Source organism: Bemisia tabaci, chromosome 3 (genome assembly GCF_918797505.1).
Source record: "Bemisia tabaci chromosome 3, PGI_BMITA_v3".
Classification (NCBI taxonomy): Eukaryota; Metazoa; Arthropoda; class Insecta; order Hemiptera; family Aleyrodidae; genus Bemisia; species Bemisia tabaci.
The window spans coordinates 41,111,149-41,131,103 of NC_092795.1; the positions used below are offsets into that span (position 1 = coordinate 41,111,149).

At 38.3% G+C, this 19,955-nt stretch overlaps 1 protein-coding gene across 7 annotated transcripts in view; it reads right to left on the reverse strand.

The window, feature by feature from the left end:
* The window catches only part of DAAM (disheveled-associated activator of morphogenesis-like protein), a 192,260-nt gene that overhangs the window by 10,811 nt on the left and 161,494 nt on the right, over window positions 1-19,955 (reverse strand). For all 7 annotated transcript variants that reach the window (XM_072298358.1, XM_072298359.1, XM_072298360.1 and 4 more), the window contains 8 exons: window positions 9,928-10,056; window positions 8,229-8,318; window positions 7,395-7,466; window positions 5,969-6,205; window positions 3,497-3,694; window positions 2,793-3,007; window positions 1,915-1,981; window positions 468-585 (listed from right to left, as the gene is read on the reverse strand). In XM_072298358.1, coding sequence (XP_072154459.1) covers window positions 468-585; window positions 1,915-1,981; window positions 2,793-3,007; window positions 3,497-3,694; window positions 5,969-6,205; window positions 7,395-7,466; window positions 8,229-8,318; window positions 9,928-10,056 — 1,126 coding nt within the window. The remainder of the gene's footprint in view (window positions 1-467; window positions 586-1,914; window positions 1,982-2,792; window positions 3,008-3,496; window positions 3,695-5,968; window positions 6,206-7,394; window positions 7,467-8,228; window positions 8,319-9,927; window positions 10,057-19,955) is intronic.

Consider the following 19,955-nt stretch of genomic DNA (forward strand, 5'->3'; position numbering starts at 1 on the left):
TTGGTTGCTTTCTCTTTCAAAAATAAAACAATGGCGGAGACTTATAACATTGCGTTCTGAGATACCTATGCACATTTTGACTTTAGTTACCGACAGGTATATAGCACCAGCAATGGAAATTTTTTATTGAAAATAATTTAGTGCAAACACAGTAAGTTCAAACTGAGGACTTTGCTGTGTTGCTGTACCTATTTTTTTGTCATTTACTTTACTGTAGTGTCAATTTAAAACCCTCATACCTTACTTGGGAGATTACTTCTGAATTTATTTGTACCTACTTCAGTCATACCCTGTTCGAATTTCAAAGAGATTTAGATTTAAATCATGCCTCTTTTTTTCGTTTAATTTTACATTTGTTCAACTGGCATATTAAGTGCAGCAGAAAATCCCCCACACAGCAACTTTAAATTACATTAATCTTAATAATAAACACGGTTTCGAAAAACTTGATGCAAGTAAATACTTACAAGGTAACAATGTAAAGTGATGTAACAGGGACAAGAAATGAGGGTATGCGACGGAATGACTAAGTTTCCGTCGTAAAAGTTCAAACATCGCAGTCGCACTGTTTGTATCAACTTCCTCCTGAAATAATGATAGATAAACATTCTTTATGAGATGAGTTATTCCAAAAAGTACATAAATAACCCATGAAAACGTCTTTGAAGAATATGAGTTTGCTCTTCCCTTCTTTGAGAGATTGGAAGACGGATAGGTATTAAATGGAGGCACAATTTTTAAAAAGCATACTTGCAGAATCAATCAAATGATCAAATTAAAAAAAGAAAATCGGACAATGTTCCATTGAAGTTCTGCTTAATTTTTGTTTGACATAAGACTTAACATACGGATTGTCGATAAGAGAATCTTAAAAGTTGAAATATGAGCGAGAAATCAAGGTAAGGTATAATAATCTCATGAGAAGATTCAGAATCTTGCAGAGCATGGCCGAAAGAGCACAGAGGAGAATTTCATGAGCCGTCCTTTGCGTCTGCAGCGCGCATGGCGCACGACCCGCCTTTCATTATTACACTTCATCTGGAGTTGAGAGTTCACTCATTACTTCACAAGACCAGTGTGTAATTTCAAAAAAAAAATTACACGGTAAACTAGTTTCTCCGCCAGGGAGCTCTTCCCGCAAGAAATTGATCACCACCTGCCTGCCGGGAGAGCCGCGGCGTGCTGCCAGCGCGAAGCGCGCACCGACGCCTACAAACCTAAGGGGATATTTCAAGCAATGCGCAATGCGTGAAGTATCCCCTTAGGTTTGTAGGCGTCGGTGCGCGATTCGAGCTAGCAGCACGCCGCGCCGCGCCGCGCCGCAGCGTGCCATAATAATCGAAATATATCGTGTTTGTAATTGTGGAATTTATAGGTCAGGGTATTAAAATGCAGGCACTGTGACATCAAATTTGAAATTAGCGACTTAAAAAACATCTGTTACGAAACTTTCGTGATCTTTCCGTCATAATCCGACTTATTTCCTCCTATTTTTGAGTTTTGGATCACAGTGCGCCGCGGGTGGGTGGCGGCTCATGAAGTTCTCCCCTGTGCTCAACCGGAGCGGAGCACGGCTAGAGAGCCCGCTTTTTCGAATTCTCGCGCCATTTACATCGCGCAGATTCGGCGCGCAGTGGACGGGAAGCCCCGTCTTAGCGCGCGCGCGAGATTCGAAATGACGCTCCTCTCCAGCCGGAGCGCATACCCTGCCCCGCCCGTGCATCTTTGCTGAAGTCGGTGACTTTACGGCAATATACAGAATTTTGGAGAAAACAGGAGCGCGCACTGTTCGTTCCGATTTTTGTGGAGTTAATTGTTGTCCTCCTTAACACCTCAAATACATGTGTATTACTCAAGTTCGTTTTCAATTTTTTTTCCAGTATGAAATTTTTTTAAATAAAAATTGATTTTTACCTTTTCAAATTTTCTGGCCAGTTCTTTTTCATCTTCTTTGTGAACCATTTCGAAGAAATCCAAATGCCTGTGGAAAGAAATGGAAGGATTACAAATTGGCATGGGCACTAGATGCAATCAGGGATATGCACCGAAGATTTCATACTGTTTTGGTGCTAACCGCCAAAAATTGCATATGTAGGACTTCTTTTGTTAAAATTAAGAGGATTGACAACTACACTGCCCAAGGACAGGATCATGAAAGAGTAAAACTAGAAAATGGGTTAACTTTAAAAAAAAAAAGTCCGTTTTCTTCCGTAGTTTTACTCTTTATTTTCATGTTGATTTTTCCAGAGGAGTAAATGAACTCTAATGTTAAGGCACCTTGTACAAATAAAGTCATTCTACTACTACTTCATGATTAAGTACTTTTGAAAAAGGTTTTTTTTTTTTTTTTTTAAAAAATAATTCAAATCAAACAATCAAGTTTTAACCACAGATAGGTATACACAACACACCTACACAACCAATACACAACATACCTATGCATAAATATTTGCATAATAATACTTCTAATGGTGTCAAAGAATGATGAAAATAAAAAAAAAAAGGTTTCATAAACATCACCTTTCATGGCTCAATTCTTTCCTTTCTTACAAACCAACTATAACAATACACAACAATAGAGAATCTCAACATATGAGATCTGACAAAACATTTTAAATTTTTGGCATTATATTTATGATTTTCTGACATGGTTTTTGTGCTCCACACTACCTTTGAGCTCTTCAGCTGTTCAAAGGGGATATTAAAGGCTCACCCATTCATTTCATTATGTACTTTAATCTCTAAAATTTAGGATTAAAAAAATGGATCGAGCTGTGCCAAAAAGAACGTACCTGTCAAGAGTTTGGTTCTCATGGCTGCGTAGTTTGTTAATGACAGGTTGAATTCCCAGCATAAGGAACTCGTAGCGCAGATGAAGCCTGAACTCCAGGCTATCCTGACCGGGCCCATAGCTGAGCACGGCGTTTATGAAAGACATTATAGCCGTTTTCAGGTTCACTTCTTCCCGATAAATGCCGGTGCTCCGGTCCAAGTCATTTATGATACCCTGAAAAATTATGGATGAAACAGATCGTTAGTTAGATGTTATTTCTTCTGTTTTTTAAACGTAAGGTCCTGCTGAATTTTTTCCTTTTTAAATCATGAAAATTTTTACAAAGCCTCATCAAGACAAAATTTTTTGGGATTATAAGTACTTGTCAAATGAGAATGTACTGTAACTGTTAGATATTGATTGATATGTACGCATGCAGACCTTCAGGGTTTATTGAAGCATAGGCGTATACTTCTTCTTGAAAATACAGATATTTTAGGTACTTCAAACAATCAGTATTTACGAGAAATTTACAAAATTTATTATTAATTTTTGGTTAAAATATTTCTCTTCCTTATCCATATTTTTGTAAAAAATTTAAGTAATGATTTAATTTCTGACCCCCTCTCCGTGAGTAACAGAATAGTAGAAAAATCGTCACTCCAGGAAGTGTTGAATAGCTGTACTCGAATTACAAAGCCTCATCTATCAATAAACACCTACCTGAAACCGGAGTCTTTCGGCTGCATATCGTTGGTAGTGGCTCATGGCCTGAAGCACTTTTTTGTGGCCACCAGGCACAAGACATACGGCTCCGAGGATTTCTAAAGCAGCCACTTTTGTCTTAATATTCTCTGTCGATAAACTCTGAGCTATTGTGTTGATTGCTGTCGGATGTGCCAGCACATGCGCCCGTCCAGTCTGGAAAGGAATAAAAAAATACGATAAAATAGAAAAGTTCCTAGGTACAACAGAGAGTAATTTCAATCATTTATTTTTAAAAATAAATTTAACGATTAAACTGAAAAAGAACCAATTTCTTATTACGATGTTTCAAAATGCATTGCCGAACAGAGACTAAAAGTGCCTTCAAACTGCGTGGAGACAACATTACGTTCATGCCACGCATTTCATCTGCTTTGCAATCTGAAGGCGTTTACATTGATTTTTGCTGGTTACTAGTAACTACGTCGCGGGTCGCAACGGTAACACCTCCTGTCCGCGCCGCGGACTCTACCATTAGTTCGTATCGTGTCGTAAGCATTCTACTCTATGATCCTGATACTATAAGCGAAAGTCTGCGAATCAGAAAAAACTTTAGGCGATTTCCGATAAAAAATCTGACAACTTCGGATCCTTTCCGGACTTTCAATGAGGCTCAAATTGTAATTTTTATCATACGATAAGGACTGAAGTCAAAGAATGCAGCGCTTCAAAATTTCCGATCATGTTTTACTTTCTTCAAAGAAAACTGACCGTTATTTCAACCTGAAATTAGCTGTGAATATTTTTGAGTTGGTTGAATGCACAGAAAATTTCGAGGAAAACTGATGTGTAGTTTTCTCTTCAAAAAATAAAACATGAGCAGAAGTTTGCAATGCCACGACGGAGGCGGGCATTTTTCGACTTTATCCATTGACCTTCGTGGTAAAAAGCAGTGATTATGACCCATGCATGGCCTTTGGTCTACTTCTCCTAGACCTTCACTTATTTTTCCATATTTCTTCTTCGTTTGCTTTCATTTTGCTATTTTTTTTCCTTCTTCATGTATTTTTTAAAACAAATTTCAGTTCCTGCAGTGGCGGTTCTTGAAAACTGGCAACATTGTTTTTCTAAAAAAAATCGATTTTAGGTGAAGTGAGGTACACTGCTTTGCCTTCAATCGTTTGTTTAGCGTGCATTTAGGTAAATGGAGAACAATCAGGGTTGCAAAATTACAAGCATCGCTATCGAGTCCCTGTAAGTCTTCTTCTTGTTTTCCTTTCCAAAAAAGTTTTCATTGGGTTTTCCAGTGTCAGCACTGCTGAGTTCGCCCTTGAAATTTCACGTGAAATTTCAGTGAAATTTCAAAAGGCCTCATAAATTTCAATTTTTTTGAAAAATTGATTTATTCGCCCCTTAATTCCTTTTCTTCGCTGATGTTCCTAAATTTAATAATATACATTTTCTTATTGTTCCTCACGCCTTTTTTTTCTTTCTTTCCGATTAGCTAGTCTTGTTACTCTCCTATGAATAATATGGCATCGTAAAACAATTGTGTCCCGCAAAAAATAGTCATGATTGTGCTATTCTTTTCAGTAGGTAAAATTCTTCTCTAAGATTAGAATAAATAGTATGTACCTAAGTACCTTTCTTTTCTATCGCTCTAAACTTTATTTGCATTTAAATGATAAATTTCAAGAATTATAGATGAAGAGCCCAGTACTCAGTGCATTGTATGTAACGTTGGAGTACATATCTCTGCTGTTTTAATTTGTTTGGTTTTTCTACGGTTTTTTTTATTTTATTTATTTATTTTTTTCTTTTACTGAAAATCATTTTCTTCGCAGTGAATACATGAAGTTTAGAGCCAAAAGAATACGAACAACGAAAAGTAAAGGTAGGAATTTTATGATCATTTTGTCTTAGTTGACCGGCAAAAATCTACAGTACCAAAAATCTATGGCACGAATGCGGACGAAACAAACAACGACGGTTGAATCATTTCGATTTTAGCCGCCATTTTGTTGCGTGACGGCAAGAGGGCACGAGATACGACTCCCTAATACTCCCTATGCATATTCGTCTTGTTGTGGCAAGCAGTCGGGCAGAAAAAATTACTAGAATCAAAAAATTACTGAAAATCACTTAGATTTTAATTTTTCACGGTTTCATTGAAATTTCATGAAATTTCAAAATCTTATTTTTCATGAAATTTTCCATCTCAGGTCAGCAGTATTGTCTGTGGTTGACTTGTCCATCGGGACAAGTTGTACGCTATGTATATATCTCTTGTATGTATCTATGGTTACGCACCACCACTTGTCTTTTCTGATCCTCTCTCACGTTCATACACGCTTTTCCGATCCCGATAGATTTGTCCTTATTTCCTTCCCATTCGCCCTTTTCCTTACACAAGTAAACCACAGTAGACAATGCTGCTGATCATTGATTCTTTTTTATCATTTTGACGACGCGTTTTGAATAAAAGTTTACCGAATTGTTCATGAGGGCTTTGACGCATCCAATGAGAGAGGTGTGGACGGAGGACTGGGCGGAGAAGTAGTCGAGGTCCGCGAGGACTTGAAGGAGAGTGACCAGTCCATCACACTCGACGAAGCGGAGCACGAAGCTGTTGGGCTGCGTTCGCAGGGCTGTCCGCAGGGAGTCCAAAAGCCGCGTTCGGGTTAGAAGCTCCTCCTTGTCTGGGCCCGTCTCACTCGGCTCCCCTGCCTGTAAAAATAGATGCAAAAATTAGAGCTTCTTGGAGAAATCTGGACAAGAGGTCCACGTCGAAAAAAAGAATATGTTAGCGGTTACTAGATTCCTACGAAAATTGATAGTGACCAGTTTTGGATTTCAACATTGCTTATCACGCGGCTGGTAAACATTTACATAGGCGGTTCTACGGGGGTGCCAGTGGGTGCCGGGAACCCCCAAGCAAAAATTAAGTACGGTTATCGGAACGGTGAAATTACTGCTTTTAAAGACTCTGTATTCGCTTACACTGAGTAAAAATCCCAGCAATTAATTGAAGATGTTTTAAACAGAATTAATATTGATAGCCGTGTTTTACAAAGATTCTACTGTTTTTTATGGTAAGATTGTAGTTTTGATGGAAAGTTTTGCTAAAAATTTTCTACATTGAATTTATAGGTATTTAAGTAGAGAGGAAGGTGAGAAAAAGAGAAAGGAGGGTAGGAAAGGGATAAAACTTGAGGGCCGAAACTTAGGTCTCCCCTGAGCGACCGTCCTCTTCGGAGACGGTCTCCGACATTTTCCACCTCTGGGCACCCCCAAGCATGAAGGTCTAGAACCGCCTAAGTAAACATAGTGAGGTACATGATTAATACAGACAAAATTCTAGTGCTGGATACTAGATTACCAGGGCATTATTCATGATTGGGAATCTGAGTAGCCATTAAAATAATTTTTCATTCGTTGAATGGGTTCGTTGAGAATGTTTCAGAAGCATATGTTTCAGAGAACGTAGATTCGAGAGCAAGGAAAAATGATAGGATCCACATAAAGGGATGCATGGATGTGAATAGGGTTTAATATTAAGCCTAATCTATGAGTCTCGAGTATCAAAAAGACGATTTAAAGATAACTTGAGATCTTATTGATAAAAAAACTTATTTCATTAAATTGACATTGGAATAAAGATTCCAATGAATATATTAAAAGAGAGTGGGCATGCATTTCTGTTGGAAGAGAGAAAAACAATAAAGAATCACACATACATGGAATGAGATTTGGGCGTTTTGTCTGTAAAATTTATCGGTGGTAATCAACTTCAAATTTTGAAGTGGATACGGAATTTTTTTACGATAAGGATTTTGTTTGGGAAAATCAGATTCCATTTTTACTTTTTCTCCAATGTAAAAAAAAGAACTTTGCTTTCTTGCTTGCAAAGACGTACCTGAAAAGTGGCCTTCACGCGGTCAAGGTAGTGCTCTGGCTGTTGATTCAAATCAGTCGTGTTTTCTTCATCCTAAAAAAATAAAACACTTAGATAAAGCATTCATTTTTGTTGGGGGAATGAAATCAATTTAAAACATTTATGAAATAGAACCCATTGATGAACTTTTTTGCAATTCCGAGCACCAATAAATACGGAGATTTATCATGGTCCCTAATACACATTTAACATTGACAGTGCCCATTTAACAGTGCCCAGTACGTAGTTGTCAATCGCCTAGGATCTCAGTAAGTTCGAAAAAGCTGATAAAAGCGTAAAAGGAAAAGTTTTTCTGGAGCCAGATTCTGGTAAGCGTGGTAAAAAAATTGTTTCAAAATCGCAGCGAGTAAATATTTTGCGTGAAAGTATTCGCCTCATATTGACGAAAAAAGTGTGCTTCTACCACAAATTCAGGCAATAAAGCACACAGAGAAACACAGACTTGATCAATACTTTGACTTGACGCAGACTTGATCAATATTGGTTTCGAAAATACTACATGAGTTTAAATGAGAAAATTTGCCTATCCAGAAAATGGGTATATTAGTTCGGATGATAGTAGTTTACTCATGCTATTCAGAAACGAAATTCTGACTCATTATTAAGTAAAATTTGATCATCAAAATTTAGTTTTACATGTAGATATACTTCAAAAAACTTCATTTATCATGTTTCATTTTAACAACCTCTTCACTCTTCAGAGCTGTCTACTGTTTTTTTCCACACCATTACCATGTGTTCTAGTATACTCTTTTCTTTTTTTTATCTGAGAAAAAACATTTATCCAGGTTTTACCTTTTTTCTACTGCAATAAATTTGCCACTTCTTCTCCGCTGGTAGGTCCAGCATTGCAGCTTTGTTCGGGGCCGTGAGATCAAGTTCCTCCTGGAATAAAAATATTAGAGTGTGCATTCTTGAGATATTCAAAATTGTTTATTATTGAGAGTAGAAATTTTATCGTATACATTAATGTCCCTCACACACCAAAATTACATTTTTATTTTATTTTAAATAAAGCAAAGAATCAAAATGATGGTTCCGGAGAAGGATAATCAAACCGTAAGTCCAGACGTAATAATATCCAAACGACAAAATTTTCATCAAACAAAGGGAAAATCTATGATCCAATTTAGGATTTTGCCAATAAATGCGTTTAAGTCCAATGAAATATTAGAGTTTAAATTGTGAAACAGCCATTGTGTGGCCAAACAGCCCTAATCTCAAAATTGCTTGTTCAGGTACCATCTTTTTTATCCTGACAAAATGAGTTAAACGTGGCATAATGTTATTATTTTCAGTCCATTTAAAGAGCTTGTGCTGAAGGCACAAAAACGATAAAAGAACCTTAATTTTGTGCTTAAAAAATATGTTTTCTCATGTCAAAGGAGATACCAATTTAAGTTTCTTTCTATGACACGGTGGGAGAGAAAAAAGAATGAAAACCCGAAGTTTTTCGTTCTTTCACTTTTCTACCCGTGCGTTTGAGTCTCCAGACATACATGATGTTTCTTAAGTTTGGCTTGTTTTTTTTTGGTGACCGCATAGACGACAGTGCTGCCGTGCTAAGGAAGAACGCCGTATGAACCTTTGAGAGTTGCCAAATTGTCTCCAATGAAATGTTTATTAACGAGGAGAGCTGTAAATATGTTCCCTTGAAATTTTCAGATGATTTAGACCTAACTACGAAAAAAATCCTCTAAAAAATTGAACGGAAAATATTCACCAGTTTTCCTGAAAATTCGTAATGAATCAAAGGTAATTTGGAAACGTCTGAGGGCTCTTATGGTGTTCTTCCTCAGCAAGATAGCCTGGTCTGATCGTCACCTCGACTCACGGAGCGCCGAACAAAGAATTTTCGGACTCAAATTCAAAGAGAAATTTCAAGAAAGAAAAAGGAGCAATCAAACCATAAAATACAAAATACAGTATTAGCGAATGATGTTATATTAAAGTGTCATTATAAAATACGTAACGCTAAATGTCACAGTATTTGACCTACCCTCCCTCCCCCCTATTCTCGTAACACTTTGCCTATATCCTTCGCCACGTAAAAATAAAATGGCGTTAGGTACTATCTCCTCGATCTACCCTCCTCCTCCCTACAGTGAGAGAAATCTATGGCTTTTTTAACCAATTAGCGGACCATATGGAACACCACTAATAGCCTCAAATGAACTAATGATTCTCGGTCTGTGAACCATAATAAAGTATCTCGTACCATGCTGAGGTATACCATAACTAAGGTGTTGTGTATATATTAAGGTGTATATAACTAAGGTGTTGTGCTATTATTGTATGTTGCCTTTACTACTATCATCGGTGTTCCATATGAACCACAGATTGGATTATAAGCCATAAATTTTTCTCTGTGTAGAGCGGCACGAATTTTATGAAAGAATGACGCCAATTTTTTCTTGTTGAGTCGGATGATTTTTCTGTTGAGTAGAAAGGGTGCGTGGACTATGGGATATTAAAAATAAAAAGGATCACTTACGACGAGCTCAGCGAACATAGTGTTGAGCTCCTCTTCTGCGGGCATGGGTTGGGTGGGCGTGAGGGTCTGTAGGGACAACGTGCCCTTGTTGTCCACCACACAATACGTAATCTCCGGTGGTTCGTCATCCTGAAACACAAGTAGGGAAAAGTATAAATAAAAGGATACATTTTTAATGCGATATATTTAAGCATTACTTTCTGGAGGTGATTCGATGGACGCCATATTTTGTGTCAGAACGACATGCGATTTATCGCATCGATTGGTTCAATTTTTTCAGGTACTCGTCATTTTCCTCGAATTTTGATAGCACAATTCTGTTGTCAGGAGACTAAAGAATTCACTTACCGATTTTGACAAACGAATTCAACGTGATAAAGGCGTGGGTTTTTTAGAGGAAAAATAGCGCATTCGATACTGATATCGAAACTGCACTCGAATGCGATATTTTTCCTCTAAAAAAAACCACGCATTTATTACATTGAATTTGTTTGTTAAAATTGGTAGGTGAATTCCTTAGTATCCCGACAACAGAGTTGCTCTCTCAAAATTCGAGAAAAATGACGAGTGACTGAAAAATGGAACCAATCGATGCAATGTTTCGCATGTTGCTTCGATACAAAATATAGCGTTCATCGAATCACCTTAGTTCATCTGGTAGGCCAATTTTCATTCAAATATCAAAATTGTTCTGTGTATTCCAAAAAGCTCCTGGATTACAAATAGTTTGTGTGGCCACTGGCCATGAAAGACTGGAAAGCATCACTCCCGTTCAAATTCGGCACCTACCACCAAAATCTTTCGTAAATGCCACAATGGAAAGTGACGGCGTTAATCTAAACAGTTATCCTTTTAAAACGCAACACGTCACATACGGTTATTACTTAATCTAATTTTCCGGCACGCTCCTCCGGACAAGGGGCACTTTCGAAGTGAGTGCCGCGGGATCGTCCATTTGTCCGCTTTGACAAAGCGTCGATACATCCGTGACTGTCGTTTGTCTACAGTTCCGTGAATGATCACTCGCGTGTCCTTAGTTGCCTGAGTTGTCCTTCCTGGGAGATATTTCACCCAGTTGAAACGCTTTGGCCATACAACTCCTTACAAATGACCCTTTGAGGAATTAAGGTGAGCTTTACGCATTGTTCAAAATTGAATGCCATGCTTTGGCAACTGACTAACTTGGTAAAAGGGAAAATTTCGTTTTATTGCAGGATTCTTGTTTATTAGGGCCGCATATATCTTTTAATTATTTATTTTTTTTTGGTTTTACGCAGAAGAGATAGGCATTAATTTTTGTTGATTAAATTGACTTAATAAAATCCTCCCGGTAAATTCTATACGTATTTGAATACATGAAAATACATCTCTCTAAGGTAAATACGTCATTTTGTACCATCAAATGTTACTCAAACATGGATTAAATCATTTCGAAAGAGAAGGTTGGGGGGGGGGGGGGGGGGAATATTTTTAATCTCAAGAATAGAGTAGCGGGAGTGAACATAACATTTAGGACCACGATAGAAAAGAAACCAGAGTTCACAAGGTTAAATAAGTACAGCAATTTTTGTCGAGTTGGATGAAAAAAATTGTATTTTTAATTTTAAATGGAAAACTCTCTTTGGTGTTTCAAAATATAGGTTGCAATCGGTTTATTCATTATTATCGGTTTATTAGGTACCAACAATGTCAACAGTAGGTATCCAACAATGTCGCACGTCGAATAATTATAGGATTTCAATTCAAACAGCTAATTCGTGAAAATACGCCTGTCAAATTGCTAACTTCAAACTATAGTCGAATATTAATGACTAAATTTAAGGGTTTCACAGACTACACTCTTAGACATTCTTGATGATTGTGTTAGTCCGTGTTTACAGGCAAACGTGAATTTTTGACGCAGATTCGATACTGGAATTTCCAAAGCTTCTGTTGTTTATGATATCAACACATACAAACACAGATTACTATGATAGAACCATCCCATTTTGATCCACCGTTTTTAGCACAATACGGTGTATGGTCACGCCAAGAAGTTCGTGTTAATCTTAGAAATCAAGTGCTTTAAAACAGTAATCGTTTTTATATGACATTTGAAATTATGACAAAACACGATGAACAGTACTTCAAGTGATTAATTTAGGGGTAAGCTTAGCTTCTAAGATGCTTCGTGGGTTTTCAAAACTTGGCGCCGCGGGACGGTTTGGTGGTGGAAAGCAGCGTCCTTGACACGCCGGAAAAACGGGACCGGTTTCCAAATCGAATCGCAACCGCGCGTTCGTCGTTTGATCTTACGCGTACCGTTTCAAACACGCTTAATTAAAGGGCCACAGACGGAGAAAGTATTGGACATATGCCAAGTTGGGCGAAAAACCCGGGGTTCCAGCGATCGAGAAAATGCTGGATCTAACGAATTACCACGTGACGGGAAACTGAAAGAAAAGTTTAGGGAGATTTTTGACATCTTTATACTTGCGAGATAAGATCAAATCCTTAATTAACGGACGTTTGCCGAAATTAGATAGACGGGAAAGGGATGTACCAGTGGCGTGGCGTGCTTTGCGATACATCGATTGTTATGCCGTTTAAACCTATGGAAAAGGATCGATAAACAGAGTGTTTGCTGCGAACACCTTAATAATCGATTCTTTACCATAGCTTTAAATGGCATAACAATCGATATATCGCAAAGTACGCTACGCCACTGGGATGTACGTCCAAGATAATGAGACCAAGTTAAGAGGCAGTTTGAGACCCGAGTGTCATTCTATGACTAAGATTATGTCGTACTTCGCAATACTTCGGCAATAACTTTTATACTGTACTTCACACTTCAGTAGCGAATAGAAATAACCTCACAGAGAAGCGATGTGGACAAGTATAAATTATTCTATCTCTTTCACCAAAAAAATGAGACTTTAAGAATTAGATTAGTAAAAGCTCTCTATGGTGATTCTATTCTCACACCTTCGTTTAACTATTTTTCAGTAACTAAAACATTCTAATTCCTCAAGATAAGGTGTAAACGACAAACGTATGTACATTCATCACGTACCTAGTGCTTAGAGACTTACAGAGGGAACATGAAGTGTTGTATGCTACTGTTTTACTGATGACTTAAAAAGTTCTTCCTTTACGTTTCAATTTTTAGGGACGATGTTTTTTTTCTCTCCAGATACACAGAGCTCTAAATTTCAGAAGAACACGCGCCACGCAATTAAAAATTGTGTTACTCGTATATCGCTGGAGTAAGTTGTAGGAGAAGTTCATTGTCCAAAGTCTTGACAACGCTGCACCAAGAACCACGCTCGATGTACAGTCGGATAAACACACGCTTGCTTCGGAGGGGGAGGTGGTGTTCAGGGACGAATTATCGAAAGTTACGATTGGGCGATTCGATTTGGTGCTTCTTTTTCTCGCTTTCCCACTCTTGAGGATTAGGATAACGGTAGTCACGTGGCGAGGTAACTATGAGGTGTAATGTGGATATTGAAGTGCAAGACAAGAATCTCGGGTGGAAGAATGGAAAAGCACCATAGACACTGAAAGTATGAGGCCTAGGTTCAGTTTGGCCTTGACTGAGATGTCATGGTGATATTGATATACGAGTAATTGGAGCAGGCTCGATCTTTGGTTGAAAAAGCGCTAGTACGATTCTAGTTTTACGCTTCGTATGAGTACAAAATAAGACTTTTAGTTCAATGCTTTGAATTGTGGGTTGGTTGACCAGAGGTGAAGACGTTTCCTACTACTTGAAGTTTCTTTTCTTCAAGTACTTTCTTCAAATTCTCTTCAGAATATTATGAAGGGTATGTATTTAATGACATTGAATTCTGTTTCAAGATACCCAAGTAATTTAAGAAATGTGGTGAAAAAGAATCGTGCGGCTGCAGCGGTACGATTCGCGCGCTGATCCGCTGATCGTAGGATCATTATGGAGTTTTTCGAACTCATTACTATTACTGTTTTCTGCACACTTTTAGCTTACATATTCCTCTTCACAGCTCCTCATCTAAGAGTGCACTGATGACGTATTAGTACCGTGGAAATGGGAGCTCACAATCAGTCATTTCCTTTTTGTATCTTTTTCTTGAATTCGTATTCGTATTTGGGTTGTACTCTTCCTTCTATAGATTTTTTACCTATTGGCTCAATTTGTTTACCATCTGATTTTTCGCTTAACCAAGCGGCAAGAGTACAAGTCACCGGCAGACTCCGGAGTCAACATACAAAACATTTGCTCACGGACATCTTACGCACAGAGCATGTAAATCGACGAACAATACGCTTAGATACCGAGACGAATCGACATTGGACGTATTTCTGCCGAACGGAATTATGTGCATTAAGACATGAGCCCTGAGACCCATAAGAACGTATGAATAACAGGGCTCATGGCATAATGCACATGGTTGCATTTGGCAGAAACACGTCCCATTGCAAGCTACACTGCCGCCAAATTTACGGGAACGAAGTTATTACCGCAAGTCTAAGGATGCTTCATAAGGCGAGAAAATATTGTGGGACTCTGAAACATTCTTAGCTCAATAACAGCTAGTATTTATGGGCGAATCAACTTAATGAGAGTTGAGAAGAATTCCCTATTATTTTTTTATAATTTCTACTTTTTTCTTCTTACATTTTTCTTTTTTTACCATAGTAGGAGTAGTTTGGCTGGTAAGCAGTACCGCTGACGGGCCATTCGTAAAAGTCAGTAGCTCATATTTGAAACTGTGGGTAATTTAGTTATTTTAATTTAACAAAACTAAATAAAGAAATGAAACTTAATAAAAGCAGAGAAATGCAACCGGATATGATCTAATCTAAATTGAGAAACGATTGAATGTTCCTGAGCGCACTCACTGTGACACGCTTTTGCATTAGGAGGAGCCGTAAGTCTCAATATCAAGCTCCTCGAAATGTTTCAGCGAGCTTTTTGGAACGATCGTCGTGACTGCAGGTGTGAGTGGACAAGATGCTCGAATTTCATAGACGTTTGATTTCCACAGCAAGGGGTGTCCATATTTTACAGACAATTAAAAATCAATGCTCCCATTCCACAACCGTCAAAAGTTCCGGAATTCAGAACTTTTTTGTTTTAGTTACTCCCATTCCATGACCGTCAAAAGTTCCGGGATTCTTTTTAGATTTTTTTCAAAAGTTCCGAAAATACAAAAGATCCGGAACCTTTCGGGCATTTCAAAAGTTCCGGGAAAAATTAAGGAAAAGCTCAAAAGTTCCAAAATTTGAAACAAGTCCCGGGAAATGGGAGCACTGCCAATAATTCTGCACCCAACGCCTTAGATGTTCATGAAATTCCTCAAAAAAGAATGTTCATAGGGAAAAAAGGTAATATCTAGATGTTTTTACAGCGTATTACCTTATTGCACGGCAGTACACTACACTGGGAAAAAAACACATTGGATCTAGAGTCCAGACTCTTGAGAATATTGACAAGAAAAAGGACTCGTGATTCAATCAGAGATTTAAGCTTAAATCAAAAGGAAATCCGCTCAAATTATGAGGCTTGGTTCTTGATTTAAGCTTAAATCTGATTGAATCAAGAGTATTTTTTCTTGTCGATGTTCTTAAGAGTCTGGACTCCAGATCAAATGTGGTTTTTTTCCAGTGTATGAGCGACTCTGCGCGGGCACTCGTTTTAAAGCACTCACATGCGTGGACTGGACTTACAGTTGCAACTTCACTTTATATCCAGGCCGAATCCTCTCTTTCCACTTTCCGTTTCATTCCCCCGGGACGGGTGGGGAGCTCGGGGACTAGGGTCAGGGGGATCATCCAGCCGCCTCGGATCGGATCTAGATCACTTCAGGGACGGGACTTTCTCCTCTTTTGTTCCAATCGGGACCGACCACCCTCAGGCGCCTCATCTCCCCATCTCCCGATCGAGTACTATTCCGAGGCATACTACGATTAAATCTATTATTCTACCCAACTGGACAAAATATCTGTTCAACTCGCGCTGCTCGTGTGGAAAAGGAATGACCGACGGGCTTTCATGACAAATGGACGTATTTCTGCCAAACGGAACTGTGTGCATTAAGACATGACCCGTGAGACCCATAAAAATATAAGCATGACAGGGCTCACGTCATAATGCACTTAGTTTCGTTTGGCAGAAATACGTCCAAATCATGGGTAAGCACGATCGAGGGACACTTTAGAACAATCGAATTATCGGATAAGTACGCTGCCATGCTAAGTGAGAACGCCGTATGAGCAATCCAATGTTTTTGTTTGCCGCCAGGAATTTTTGTTTTGTTTATCCTGATTTAAGCTGAATTTGTCTTTATACAAGGAAAATAAGACTTGGGTTGAGCAAAAAGGTACTTCACATTGAGCAGGAAAATTCTTGATTTAGGAAAAAATACTGCTTGAACGTAATGATATAGGAAAATAGGGAAAGGAAAACAGGGAAAATAAAGGGGTGAATGACAAATATAATATGTAGGAGCGACCGTGACAGGACAAGTAGATGCAATATAATGGAGAGACGTAACTATGGAAACGCATACACTTCTTGGCGGGAAATTTAAGATTCCTTTTTTTTCAGTGTATTATTTACTGATGGAAGTCTAAGTTTTCTTACGGTTTCAAGCAGAGACAAGAGACCCTCCACTGACCTTCTAGCGACAGGTGGAAGCTTTTACTTTCGGGGTTTCAACAATTCCTTGTAGACAGTTATTAGGGAGCAACAGTCATCACCCTAATTTCGGCTGTTGACCTACCTACATGGTCGATGATGAGCTTCGGGTGACGTCATGAGCCAAACAAGTTTCCCAAACGTTGGCCATTTTCGGCTTGTTTGCGAAACGAAACTGCCAACACGTTGTTGAACATCAACCATGTAGGTAAGTCAACAGTAGAATGCTGAAGTCCCGAAAGTAAAAGCTTCCACAATGGCCAAGATACTAGTGGAGGGTCTCTTGTCTCTAGTTTCAAGGTTGTTTAACCCTTTAATTTTGGTCTCATATTTTCTAATATTTCTCATATATTCAAGAATTTCTATTGTATTTATACCGTTCCTTGCTAGGTTTTGTTTTGTCTTGTTTCATGTCTGACATAAAATTAACTAGTGGACAAGTGTCTGCAGTTATCCAGTACATTCACAGATTACGGCTGGCGAGGAAGTTACCGTACAGATTTAGGTCTAACGGAAGCACGTTACCTTTTTCGCGAGCGAGAGGGCGTGATGCAACGGGCAAATTGGCCGCTGTCGTATAATAATAGTACTTTAATGAAATTTCTTGTTTACGATGTGACAGGAATTTTTATCACGTTTGCCGTAGGGTGTGCTAAGCGTGTTAGCAAGTGAGAACAACCGACGACAGCAAGCGATGCAACTTTTCGATCAGACGTTGCTAAGTTTGAACGTTATACGATTTTTCAAAAAGAAGGGGAACGAAGAAATATTTGTGATATGCATGCATGCATACTATAGTAACATTTTATATTCCGTTCTGAGGAAAGCAAAAGGGTTTAGAAAGATTAATGCCATCCAAAAAAACTTGGAACTTCGAGCTGATATAAATGAAAAAAGGAAGAAGGAAAAAATTCTAAAAGTTACTGAATGTTTCATTTGACCTCTTTCTTGTGACACAATTATTAAAAAACTCGAGGTTTCATTTGTCAAAAGTACTATCTACAGATTACCCACACAGGCAAACGAGCAAAAAACGCCTGGCTACTCGTTCAAATTTTAGAGTAAATACTTCGTAGGAAAAAAAAAAAAATGTAATAATTTTTAAAAAAAAAATGTTGACAGGTACAAGCTAACTTCATTGAGGTTACAGATGAAAATTGTTGCTTCATGTTTAAATATCTAGTTTAAATATTAAAACTTGTCTCCTATTGCAGTTGCTATACTTTTCAAGTGTCTATGGTGTATAATTCAGATCTTTCAGGTCATCTACACAAGCAAAACAGCCGAAAACGCATAATTATTAGATTCAATTGGGAAAAAAAATTGTTGACAGGTACAAGCTAACTTCATTGACGTTGCAAATTAAAATTGTTGCTTCGTGTTTGAAGATCTAGTTTAAATATTAAAAATTGTCTCTTATTGCAGTTGCTACTTTCCAGGTGTCTATGGTGTATTATTCAGATCTTTCAGGTAATCTACACGGGCAAAACACCCGAGAACGCATAATTATTAGATTCAATTCCTAACAGGGTGAGTAAAAAATAAACTGCGAGGTGACTAAACCTTGTTCACGAAACGCCGATCATTTTTTCATGGCTCGCATCAGGTACCAAGTTGGAATAAAATTATTTTTTCCTGGTTTGTTTGCATTCGAGGTGACCTGAATGAACCCGGCTCCGAGGTGTCACGCGGGGCAACTGCGCGAAATGTAACATTCCTCGGGCGGGCGAGAAAGTAAATCGAAGAAGGCCCTAAAGGGTAAAGAGGGGGGCCCGGGCCCTCTGCGAGAGTAAAAGTGACCCGTCGCGGCGCCGCGCCGCGCGCCGGGTCCGCAGATGACTCCACTGGTCTAGTGGTCCAGTGCCGATCCCTCCTTCAACTCGATATCAGACAACCAACAATGATGCCAAATTTCCTCATAAAAGCAGTTTATCAGTGACGAGGCGTTACAGATCGAGTCTGGATATTTCCTATATATTATGGATATTTTCCGTTGTAAAGAGCCAATTGGACCGCGTTTAACAGAGAGGAACCAAGCCACATCAGCTATTGCCAAATTTAATTGGGCAATTTTAGTTTTTACATGAAAATGGTTGTGCGAATTCTCGTGCAAATTTCAGTGAAAATTCTATATAGTTTGAAGCAAATTCCTTAAAAATTTCAAAGGAATCCGCACAAACGTTCTCCCGTAAAAAATTTAATTGCCCGGTTGAATTTTGCAATAGCTGATGTGGCTTGGTTCCGTTCTGTTAACTCGGTCCAATTATTCAAGTTTTCATTGCAAACACCCTGTTTTTTTATCCTTTTCCATAGATTTAAAAGACAAATCAATCGATACATCGCAAAAGACGTCACGCCACCGCAGTTTGTATCATCCTCTAGTCCAATTAAAAAATTTATTTAAATGCGCACCAAACGGCAACAGCCACAATCAAGTTTGCCTTCGTCTCAAAAGCTGCGTATGCAAAAGTCCGGTACTTAATTAATGACGGTCCGATTTCGGGCAAACATTACAATTTCACGAAATAATTCATTCTTTCGTAAACATTCTTGGGCGAGGAGAATTTTGAGAGATGCATAGGAGATTAAAACGTCGTAATTTCGCTGCAATAATGTGCACTACCTAACGCCAACCTCTCTCTAGTATACACTGAAAAAAAAGGTGCTTGGCTCAAGCATGATAATTCTTGAATTTGCCGCCACAAATCTGTTCCATCTTGATTAAAGCTGAATTTTTCTTCAAGCAAGAAAAATAATGCTTGGGTTAAGCAAAACAGTAGTTTATCTTAAGCAGAAAAATTCTTGATTTAAGAAAAATTACACTGGAAAAAAACACATTGGATCTAGAGTCCAGACTCTTAGAAACATCGACGGGAAAAAGTACTCTTGATTCAATCAGAATCTAGCTTAAATCAGTAACCAAGCCTCTTAATTTAAGCTGATTTTGTTTTCAGTCAAGCAAAAAGATCAAGAGTATTTTTTCTTGTCAATGTTTTCAAGAGTCTGCGGACTCTAGATCCAATGTGTTTCTCCGCGAAACAGCTCATTTTCAAGGACTGTAAATTTGAAAAAAAATAAAAAAAAATGCCTTCAATTCTTCGAAAGTTGGCATAAGAGCACCACCTGGTTCATTAATTTAAGTTCCTACGAGGTCTTTGGACTAAACTAAAAATTGAAGGGTTACGCGTCATATAGCGAGGAGAGCACTTCGGTCACACGGAGAGCTCATGGACTGTAGATTTTGAAAAAATGCCTTTAATTCTTTGAAAGTTGGCTCAAAAGCACCATCTGAGTCATTAATTTAAGTTCCTAAAGGATTCATGGACTAATCTCATAATTGCAGAGGGGCCGATAGGAAACGCTCAAT